This window comes from Rhinopithecus roxellana, unplaced genomic scaffold (genome assembly GCF_007565055.1).
Source record: "Rhinopithecus roxellana isolate Shanxi Qingling unplaced genomic scaffold, ASM756505v1 contig4821, whole genome shotgun sequence".
NCBI lineage: Eukaryota > Metazoa > Chordata > Mammalia > Primates > Cercopithecidae > Rhinopithecus > Rhinopithecus roxellana.
The window spans coordinates 1-10,997 of NW_022143583.1; the positions used below are offsets into that span (position 1 = coordinate 1).

At 56.4% G+C, this 10,997-nt stretch overlaps 1 protein-coding gene across 2 annotated transcripts; it reads right to left on the reverse strand.

Moving 5' to 3' along the window:
* Window positions 1-2,607: 2,607 nt before the first annotated feature.
* On the reverse strand, window positions 2,608-10,630 carry LOC115896085 (solute carrier family 66 member 2-like). Of its 2 annotated transcripts, none has more exons than XM_030926535.1 (3): window positions 10,497-10,630; window positions 9,687-9,988; window positions 2,608-2,923 (listed from the first exon to the last, which is right to left on the reverse strand). In XM_030926535.1, exons 2-3 carry the CDS (start codon window positions 9,887-9,889, stop codon window positions 2,635-2,637), a joined length of 492 nt encoding a protein of 163 aa, XP_030782395.1. In that variant the 5' UTR covers window positions 9,890-9,988; window positions 10,497-10,630; the 3' UTR covers window positions 2,608-2,634. The 2 variants fall into 2 exon arrangements, with proteins under 2 accessions (XP_030782395.1, XP_030782394.1); XM_030926534.1 differs by having other exon boundaries at window positions 10,448-10,531.
* Between the last annotated feature and the right edge of the window lie 367 nt (window positions 10,631-10,997).

Consider the following 10,997-nt stretch of genomic DNA (forward strand, 5'->3'; position numbering starts at 1 on the left):
CATAAACTCAAACTGGACTCCAATATTAAGAGTGCTACAGATGTAAATCTCAAGAATTCTTAAACACACACAGCTACACCCCAGGACACAGAGTTCAGGAGTGGATTTCCCACCTGAAGTCACTTGGGGCCCAGGAGTCATGCAGCTTGGTTCTCAGTCCTCCCCAGGGGGAGGGCAGGCACAGGGCACCCAGGCTGACCCCAGGAGCCCAGCCCTCATCCCCTCACAGCGGCCCTGGACTGCTTCCCAAATACTCCAGGCCTTGAGGAAAGGGTGCCCCAGCTTCCTATCGCCTCTGTAACAAGGTACCACAAACGTGGCAGCCACAACGCAAGCTGATTATCTTAACTCTGGAAGCCAGAGGCCCAACGGTCTCCTGGACTAAAACCAAGGCTGTGTCTCCTACTCATTCAAGTATGGGCAGAACTCAGCTCCCTGTGGTTGGGGGCTCTGCTGCCTGTAAAGTGATGGCCAACCCATGGCAGAGAGCCGGGCCCTCAGCTCCAGCACCTGCCCATCTCGTCTGTGGCCCTTGTCACGTCTGAGGACCCCTGGAATTAGGTGAGGCCACCGGATAATCCAGGACCAGCCCCCCTCAAGAGTCTCTCTGGTTCCCAGGATCAGGGCATGGATGTCTCTCGGGGCCATTATTCTGCCCACCCACGGAGGGTGTTTAAAATTTGGATTCCAGGCCTAGCTCTGGAAACAGGGACTCACGTTTTTAACTCATCCTGGGTAACCAGAAGAGAAGTACTCCTTTGGAAGAAGTGACACAGAATGCCAGGCATCCACCATCCCACTCCCTTCTTATCCAATGCTCCTCTGATGAGACGAGAGTGCACCTGCTGGTAAAATGAATGTGGGTGGGAGCTTACGATGCCGCTTCTAGGGGTATCCCAACGTTCCAACATACATTCCCGTTAAACTCCACGCTGGCTGCACTGCCTAGACACTCACAACCTGCCATCTCTGGGACCTCGTGTCAGGCCACCTTCAACAAGATCACAAGGTCTGGCCTCATATCCAGAGCTGAGGGCAGCAGAAACACCCAGCAATGCACTGAGCATCTTAGGCACAAACTGTTCTCTCGGCTGGCTGGCCTTCCCACAGTGAGAACATTCTTGTTCCAAGTTAAATATTGAGGTTCAAAGGGCAGGGAACACGCCATGAGGAGCTCAGCTCCAGAGAAGGAGCAAAGCCTTGCAGGGAGCAAGACCGAGTCACCTAAACAGAAATGTAAAACCACAGTTCCTCACCTCGGGGGGAATCTGGCCAGTTCTTAAAAGCCTGCTTTCCGCCGGGCGCGGTGGCTCACGCCTGTAATCCCAGCACTTTGGGAGGCCGAGGCAGGCAGATCACGAGGTCAGGAGATCGAAACCATCCTGGCTAACACGGTGAAACCCCGTCTCTACTAAAAATACAAAAAACTAGCCAGGCGTGGTGGCGGGCGCCTGTGGTCCCAGCTACTCGGGAGGCTGAAGCAGGAGAATGGCGTGAACCCGGGAGGCAGAGCTTGCAGTGGGCCAAGATTGCGCCACTGCACTCCAGCCTGGGCGACAGAGCAAAGACTCCGTCTCAAAAAAAAAAAAAAAAAAGCCTGCTTTCTAGGCAAGACCTGTGGTATCGTCAGCACCATCTCTGGTATAATTTCAAACCCAAATCACAATAGGAGGGAACAGAGCAGAGACTCAGAGGAGAGGAGAACGGCGGGAATAGGAAGAAAGAACAGAACAAAAAAAAGACGCTGGTGCTCATCTCGCGGCCACAATGACACTACCTGGCCCAGGTCACACTGGCTGGAGGCTGGTCGGGTTTCTACAGAGGCTGAAAGCAGCACACATTCACCTCAGTCTAGAAACAGCAGCAGACAAAAAGGGAGAAGTGGGATCCTCTCCAACAGGAAGAACCAGTGATCGGGAATAGAAACAGGGACACAACTCCCCGGCAAGATCTCAAATCCACAGAAGCCCCAAACTAAACAAACTCTGAGGGAGACACTTTTCTCCAAGCGACAGCTGAGATCAACCTCTCTCAAAGCCAAAGGGAGCGCCATCTTCGACTGAGAAATTAGAAGAAAAACAAAAGGAAGGATTTAACCCTCCTGCACACAAGAAGCCTGCCAGCCTGCATCTTCAAACAGGGTTCAGACTGGAACAAACTGTGCAAAAGGCAAACACTGGAAGAAGTATTTTCTATTTTCTAAGCCACCAAAGGTTAAGGAGTCATGTGTGCTAAGCATGTAATTGGTCCTGCCCGGCTGTCAACTCGGCAGTGTGCGTACCCTGCCCGTGTGCTCCGGATAAAGGGGTTGCCTGACCCTGTGGGGTGACTCTGGGTCTGTTTAACAAGGTCTGTGAGGAAGGCCCTGGCTAAGGTAGCCCGTGAGTCAAAGCCAAACTGAAAAGGTGTGCTGTGTGTACAGGCCACGCACACAGAGACGAAACGCCTGACCCGGCACCGTCTGACCAGATGCAGCCAGGCACAGATGAGCACTTCTTGTTCGGACACACAAACCATCTGGGATGGCACTCACAGCCAAGAACTGTGAAGCTGTGTTAAGGCCTCACCCAACTTCCAGTGAAGAAATCATTATCTTGAATTGTTTCAAGTTATAAACTGTTTAACTAAAGTCATTTAACACACTGAAAACACTATCAGTTGAAGATAACAGCACCACTTGGCGAAATGAAAGCTGCTTGGATCAGGACAGATTAGAGTGGCTTTTGTTTCACCAGAGTCACCTTCGCCCTGATTCCCTGGGACTTTATTCCAAAGCACCGGCCACCAACCTGCAAAGGAGCGGCGCCTGGCGTTGAGCTCGTTGGCCACACGGACCTCAGTGCACAGTTTCAGCATCAGCAGCATGGTCAGGATCATGATGGCGCTCTGCCACAGCAGTGGGGACTCAAAGCGCCTTCCAAACCTATGGGAGAGACCCCGTGTCAGGAGGGAGGCCCACCCATGCCGCCTCTCCCAGTCCCGAACCCACAGCGGGAGACCCATGTCAGGAGGGAGGCCCACCCACGCTGCCCTCCCAGTCCTGAGCCTGCAGCAGGAGAGACCCTGTGTCAGGCCCACCCACGTCGCCTCTCCCTGTCCCGAACCTGCAGTGGGAGAGACCTGGGTCAGGAGGGAGGCCCACCCACGCCACCTCTCCTGGTCCTGAACCTGCAGCAGGAGAGACCTGGGTCAGGAGGCAGACCCATCCATGCTGCCTCTCCCAGTCCTGAACCTGCAGCGGGAGAGACCTGGGTCAGGAGGGAGGCCCATCCATTCTGCCTCTCCCAGGCCCTAACCGGCATCCCGGGGAAGCTGCAGGCTCCCAGGCCTTCTTGCTGACTTTTGACCAGGGTTGAGCATCTCATCAGCTCAGCCATGAGCCTCTGCAGGGCAGAACCACAGGCCAATGACTGGCAGGCCCTACAGTCTCCCCATCTCCCAGAGTCACCACAGAGCTGGGACATGGGCCTGCAGAGCCACCATCTCCAAGGCTGGGCTGTGTGTGGCACCCACTCATGGAAAGCCCTAACCCTGACCCTCCCTGACTGTCCCAGGGCGGGAATCTCAATCAGCCTGCAGTTTGGACTGAAGGGAATTTTCAATACTTGAATTGGCCACCACCATGTCAAAGTCAGGAGATCCTACATAACAGCCTAATTTCCCAACTTCTGAAAAACTGGAAGACTCAGCAACAACCACCACAGCCCCCACCTCTCACGCAGCTGGGCAGCCCTCTTAACACCCCCTTCGCAACACAAAGCAGAAGGGGGAACCCCAGAGCCCCCTTAGCACCCCCTTATCAACACAGATCAGGAGTAGGGGGAACCCCGCACCCCCTTAGCAGGTGAGCCAGCCCAGCAGGTGAGAAGGTGCCACTTGCAGGTGAGGCTCCCACAGCAACCTGGAAAAAGCCACAGACGTTCTCCTGGGAGCACAGGGAGCCAGGACGCAGTCCTCAGAGGGTGGCCATGCTGATTCCCTCTGTGCTGGCTCCAGAAACCAAGGCCCTTCCCTGTCTCCTGGGAGCTCTTCAGCAGAGGGAGTGGCTGCCTGAGGTCACAGAGACTCAGGGAGCAGAGGGAAGGGGAGAGAAAACAGCAGCCCAGGCCCAAGGTGGACAGGGGGCCAGGCAGGCAGGCAGGCAGACAAGCTGCACCTCCAGGAATGTCACCCAGGTCAGCAGGGGCCACCACGGTCCCCTTGCCTCACTGGAGGCTTCCCTAGGAAGCCTCCAAGAAATGCACAAGGCGAGACAAAGAGGCAAAGGGAGGAAGGGAGGGTGGTGGGCCCGGGGATAGAGGATGGGCTGCGGGAAAGAGGCAGGTTGAAAGGGGGTTTTCTGAGCCTGAGGCACAGGTCAGGGGAGCAGGAACGCTGTATGAGCAGGAGTGCAGGGTGCATGGGCACTCTGCCCACAGGCTGGTTCCGGCCCCCACACCGGCCCCCTCCAGGCCTTGGCCTCTGCACTGTTACAGTATATTATACAGCACAGATCACAACCCCCAAGGCTGGAGGATACAGCCAAGCTCACAGTCACTTCCAAGGCCGTTCTCCACTGGCTACCAAGCGGCCTGGGTGCCCGTCAACTCACCCACAGTGACCTGAGGCTGAGAAGGTGACATTGGGCAGGCATCTAAAATAGGCCAGTCCCCTGGGACACATGGAGGCCGCTTCACACCACGTTCACCTCCAGCAATGAGGCTGCACGTGAGCCATTTTGGCCACTCTGCATGAAAGGCCACCTGCGTTTTTTAAATGTTCAACAGACGCAATGAATGACCAGACAGACAAAGGAGGAGGCGAGCGAATCAAGGTTTGAGCTTCCGCATAATCCACACATCAAAAATCAAATCTAGAGGAACAAGATATGCACAGTAAAGAATAAGGACTTTTAAAACCAAATGAGAGGGTACCCGGAGGTGAACAGTGAACTAATAGGGTGAAGACAAAGAAAAACAAAATTTCAAAAGCACAGTGTTCCACAGAAGATGCACAAGGAACAGAACGAAAACGAGACAAAATCCAGCAGCATTAGTAATTTTAAAAGCTAATTAAAATAGATGCCACATTTACTTCTCAACTTAACTTTTTCTTCCTTTAGTAAGAGCACTTTTCCTCTCCTGCCCGAGGGCGTAACTCCCACGCCTCTTCTCCCGGCAGGTGCCAGGCAGCCCACCTGTGTGGCGCAGGAGCCTGCTCCTCAGGAAGCACCAAGATACCTCGTCTAAGGTGGGCTCTGCAGGTGACCGTGCCCAGGTGCCCATCCACAGGAAGAGACAGTATAGAGGGTGTACCATAACTGACCAAGCCCACAGAAAAACTTCTCTATGTTCCAAAATCTCACAGAAAAACTCAAGCAGGGCCAGGCACAGTGGCTCACACCTGTAATCCCAGCACTTTCGGAGGCCGAGGCAGGTGGATCATGAGGTCAGGAGTTCAAGACCAGCCTGGCCAATATGGTAAAACCCCGTCTCTACTAAAAATACAAAAATTAGCCAGGCGTGGCAGCGGGTGCCTGTAATCCCAGTTACTCGGGAGGCTGAGGCAGGGAACTGCTTGAACCCAGGAGGCGGAGGTTGCAGTGAGCCGAGATTGTGCCACTGCACTCCAGCCTGGGCAACAGGGCCAGACTCTGGTCAAAAAAAAAAAAAAAAAAATCCAGCAAAAGAGAAGCTTTGTAGCTTTGTGTCTACTCTTAGGCACCACTAAAGCTATCACCTTTAGTAACAAAATGTTATGACCTCTCTGATACAATGTTTTCATTCCTCCATCTGAGTGCTCCAGCCTGGGTCCTACTGTGGATGGAGCTGAGGCTCCCAGGCCCCTGCCGCCCAGTGTGGCCTGATCCCCGCCTGCCCTCTCTGCTTTTCCTCCACATACTCACAGCCAGCAAACACCAGCTATGAGACATCATTTAGCCCTTCTCCTGGCTGCTGGCACCAACCTGCCAAATCCTGCACACTGGCATTCCACAGAGTGTGATCTGCTGAATGCTGGTTTCGCAAAATGGTAGTAAAGACTATAAGAAACAAAAACATAAGTGACCTATGTTTCAGAATCCCTGGGTTTGTACTGTTAAAGCAGCCCCTGCAGGACTGCAGAGCTCCATATGCCATGTACCCCAAATCCCCAATGGGGGGCTGCCCAGAGGGACTGGAGCTCTGAGGACCATGCCCCAGCACCTTTGGAAGCATGAAGATTCTAACTCCACCCCTGTGCTGGCGGACCCTGGCCTCTTCTCACGGGACCCCAGTCCCTTCTCACCAGAGCCTGGCCCAGCCCTACCTCTGCTCTCCCCCCAATCCATCCACCCTCCCCCCACCGCCCCGCCCCTTCTCACCAGAGCCTGGCCCAGCCCCACCTCTGCTCTCCCCCCAGTCTATCCACACCACCCCCCGGCCTCTTCTCACCAGACCCTGGCCCCTTCTCAGAGGACCCCGGACCCTTCTCACCAGAGCCTGCCCCAGCCCCACCTGTGCTCTCCCCCATGCCCCTTCTCACCAGAGCCCAGCCCAGCCTCACCTCTGCTCTCCCCACCCCCACCCTGTCCCCCTCTCAGCCCCAGCCCCACCTCTGCTTTCCCACCCCCACCACTCCCATCCCAAACACTGAGTGTGCGTACACATGTGTGGAGCTGGCGTTGTGTGTGATGCATCCCGCGTGTCACTTCTGCTAAAGCACAAACCCTCTGCCCTACAAACCATGAAATCAAAGAGGCTGTGAACCTACAAAGCCTGGAGAGGGGAAGCCAGGAGTGGGGGGTCACAAGAGCTCCCAAGAGAGAAACAGAAGGGGTCATCATCCCCCTCTGCACAGCAGGACCTGGGGACCGGGTGAGCACAGAGGATGTGCCTGTGTGGAGTGCAAAGACGGCACATCCTCAGGCTGGAGGGACACCCAGCAGGGACCAGTGCCCTCTGCTCTCCCCGCTTTCATCCCACCGTCTTCTGGAACACGCTGAGGCCCTGTGTGTGCACTCGGTGGTCACAGAAGCCATGCATGACCAGGACAGCCAGGATATTGATTCTATGAAGAGACCCGTGGACAAAGTTCAGAATTCCCTGGAAGGGAATTCCAGGGAATTCCACAAAGAGCTCAAGTGTCTTTTGAAGGCCTGTAAGCAAGAACTCCCACTCCCAGCTTCAAACCTCTACGTCAAGTGTCAGTTAGGTCATGAGGCAGCAACAAGATGGCACCAGGAAACTGGGTAATCTCTGACTTCTCCAAACCAGATACTGAGACGGACATTAGATAGATTCCTTTCTTTCTTTTTTTTGAGACAGGGTCTCTCTCTGTTGGTCAGACTGGAGTACAGCTCACGGCAGCCTCAAATTCCTGGGCTTAAGTGATCCTCCTGTCGCAGCCTCCCAAGTAGCTAGGACTACAGGTAATGCCACCACACCTAAGCTAATGTTTCAAATGTTTTGTAGAGATGGGGTCTTGCTATGTTGCGCTGGCTGGTCTTAAACTCCTGGCCTCAAGTGATCCTCCCACCCTGACCTCCGAAAGTGCTGGAATTACAGGAGTGGGCCACCATGCCCAACCTAATTTATTGTCTTTTAGCAATTTGGGACTATGAGCATACTGGGGGTGGGGGACATCCTCTAAGTGGAACTTTTTTCCCACATAGTTATCTACCCTCAGGCATTTTTCCTCCATTATTTTGGAGAATATTTATTCTATAATCCTAAAGGTTATTCTATAACCCTAAATTTATTCTGTAACCCTAAAATTTATTCTATAATCCTAAAAATGCTCCTTCACAACATACACATGTGAGCTGGGGCTGTAGCAGGTGGCCTGCCAACCAGCGTCTCCCCAACTCCCACAACGTGCACTCAAAATATTCAACAGCATTAGACAATTAGAAACCTACTTCCCAGTCAACCTTACGCTCTCTGAGGCCACTGCAGCACCGCCAGCCACTGTCTCCACAGCAGGCGACGGGAGAGAATGAAGCAGTCTCCAAAATGAGCACCCCAACCCTCCCTCAGATGCAGCCTGGCCCAGAGACAAACCTTGAGGCAGGACTCGGACCCAAAATCCCCCTCCAAGATCGCTGCAGGGGACAAACCTCCCTGCCTCAGAGACAACTCTGGGGAAGAAGCAGCCAACCCACTCGCTCACCTAAAAATCCCTGGCAAAGGCAAAACACCCAGGGACACGTGGACCAACGGCTGCCCACGGCCAGGGCTGGGATGAAGGCTGTGGGGCAGGGAGCACCCCAGTTCATGAACACGGGACACCCCAGCATCAGAACTCATCAAATGGACACAAAAGGGGTGCATTTCATGGAATGCAAATCACACCTCAACAAGGTCGACTTAAAAACAGGCGGCCCAGGCGTGGTGGCTCACACTTGCAATCCCAACACTTTGGGAGGTCGAGGTGGGTGGATCACGAGGTCAAGAGATCGAGACCATCCTGGTCAACATGGTGAAACCTCGTATCTACTAAAAATACAAAAATTACCTGGGTACAGCAGCGGGAGCCTGTAGTCCCAGCTACTCAGGAGGCTGAGGCAGGAGAAGCACTTGAACCCAGGAGGCAGAGGTTGTAGTGAGCCGAGATTGTGCCACTGCACTCCAGCCTGACGACAGAGTGTGAGACTCTGTCTCAAAAAAAAAAAAACAAAAACAAAAAACTAACAGGCAAAGAAGCAGGTACATGATTACTCAGTGACCAGAGTCAGAAGCAGAGTTCTTAACACCAGCTGCCTAGACTCCTTCTCTCCACCCCTCCACCAGGCCCTCTTCATGGGAAGAGCAGCAGACACCTTCCAATCTGCATGGGCAGAGAGGCTGGGATCACCCGGAAGAAAGAAAAATTCCAGACGCTTTTGGCCTTAGAATGCAGCTGTAAGACCTCTTCATTTTCTCCAAAAACTCATTCTCCCAATTATGTCTGGCTTCAACAACTGTTAAAATTAATTTCAATTTCCTTGGCCTAACGCAAATACAAAGAGGAAGTTGGCCTGAGAGGAACAAGACAGTCTCCAGAGAGCGTGAATTCCTATTTAAACAAGGCAGACCAGGCGCCGTGGCTCAGTCTGTAATCCCAGCACTTTCAGAGGCCCAGTGGGGAGGAATGCTTGAGGCCAGGAGTTCGAGACCAGCCTGGGCAACATAGTGAAACCCCCCGTCTCTACAAAAATACAAAAAAAAATTAGCCGGGTGTGGTGGTGCACCTGTGATCCCAGCTACTTGGGAGGCTGAGGTGGGAGGATCACCCGAGCCCAGGAATATGGAGGCTGCAGTAAGCTGTCATCACATCATGCACTTCAGCCTGGACCACAGAGCAAGACCCTTTCTCAAAACAATAAAGAAAAACGACACAACATGAGAAAGGCAGGCAGGAACCGTTCCTCTCTACAGGCAGGCCTAGGCCATTGCCCAGCAGAGAGATCCCTGCTAAGCACCCGTGCGGGGCATTATGCGAGAAGGCAGATCTGGAGATTTTCTCTGAGATTCTGTTCTCCAATCCCATCGTTTTTCTGGAAAAAATAATCTCACCCTAAGAAGTGACTCGTCTGCTTCGTCTGCGGCCACGTACTCCATGAAGGCAGAGCAGGACGCTGGCCCAGCCAGGAGGTGTGGACCCTGCTGCTCCCCCGGCCTCAATGTGAAACTCCAAAGGAGAAACCCTCTTCTCCGAGCGCAGCCCAGAAAAGCAAACCCCCAACTTACCAGAAGAGTATCCGCAAAATGTTGGCCACCAGCAGCACCAGGCACACGTAGGTGGAGAACCCGTCGGCGTTCTGCGTCCTGCGGATGTCCCGGTACTGCGGGACGTAGGGCACCACCCCTCCGAAGACCATGGCTGCGGCCGCGCCCCAGGACACCAACTGGTGCAGTGGCACCAGAAGCCAGTCCAGGCCCTCGGCCTCCATCGCAGCGCCCGCCTGGCCGAGGCTGTCACCAGCTCCGTGCCCCGCGGGCCACCGGCCGCCTGCTCATCGCAGCTCCTCGCGCTCCTGCGGCCTCTGGGCCTGCGGGGAGCGGGGAGCCGCTAGAGTCCCGCCAGGGAGGCTGGGCCGGCGCGACCCGACCTGACCCGACCCGACCCGACCTGACCCGACCCGCGCCGGCCGCAGGAGCCAAGGCAGAGCGGGGGCGACTGGGGCGCGGGGGTGTCTGGGGGTCCCGAGACGCGCCCGGCGGGGGCTGGGGAGGGTTCCCAGGGTCGGGGTCGAGGACGGGTGCAGCCCCTGGTGTCACCGCCCGGGTGCGCTTAGCCGGCGGGAGTCCACGCGCGCCCCGGGATGGGGTCGGGGGAGGGGGCGCAGGGCCCAGGATGGGGACGCACGGCTCGTGGGAGGGGGTGCCGGGCTGGTGACCCCACAGGACCAAGCCGGGGGACTGGGGGCAGGGGCCAACTGCCCTGGCCCCGGGTCCTCGGCCGCCCTAGGCCGCCCCGCGAGGACCCCGCGCCGCCCCCGCGTCCTTACCTGCGCCCCTAGCCCAGCGCCCTGCGCCCCGCGTCCCCGCGCCGCTTACCCGCGCGCGTCTCAGCGTCCGTCCGCTCGGTCGCCGGGAAAGCCCGCCCCGCGGCGTCACAATGCCGGGCCCCGCCCACGCCGGAGCTGTTGGGCGACGCCGCCGGGTCCTAGAGCGCGCGGGGTAGGGTTGGCCGAGGCGGGGCCGGGAGCCTGGGCTGTCGGGCGGCGGGGGGAGCGTGGCTTCTCCCGCCAGGTCGGGAAGTACCAGCCGGGCGGGGCTGGTCCCTCAGGCCTGGCGCCCACAGGAACCCGTCTCTAGCGTGAACCGGTCTCCAGCTGTCCCGGCGCGCGGCCATCCTAGCGGAGGGCGTGGTCCTGGACGGCGGGGGCTGCAGGGTCCGGACGTTCCCATCGTGCGTGTCCCGAACGGGGCGCCCGGGGACGAGTCTAGTCCAGCTCCGTCCTGACCCAGGAGACCCGGGCACCCGGCTGGGAGTTTGCAGCGCCCGGGGCGGCCGGGTCTCGGGAAACGTAGCGCCCCGCGCGGATCTCCGCTCCG

Coding starts and splice junctions, on each gene's coding strand:
- LOC115896085 (XM_030926535.1), bottom strand. CDS start 9,889: ATGGAGGCCGAGGGCCTGGACTGGCTTCTGGTGCCACTGCACCAGTTG. Junction 2,924..9,686: donor ATTTTGCGGATACTCTTCTG/GTAAGTTGGGGG, acceptor TCTCTCCCATAG/GTTTGGAAGGCGCTTTGAGT.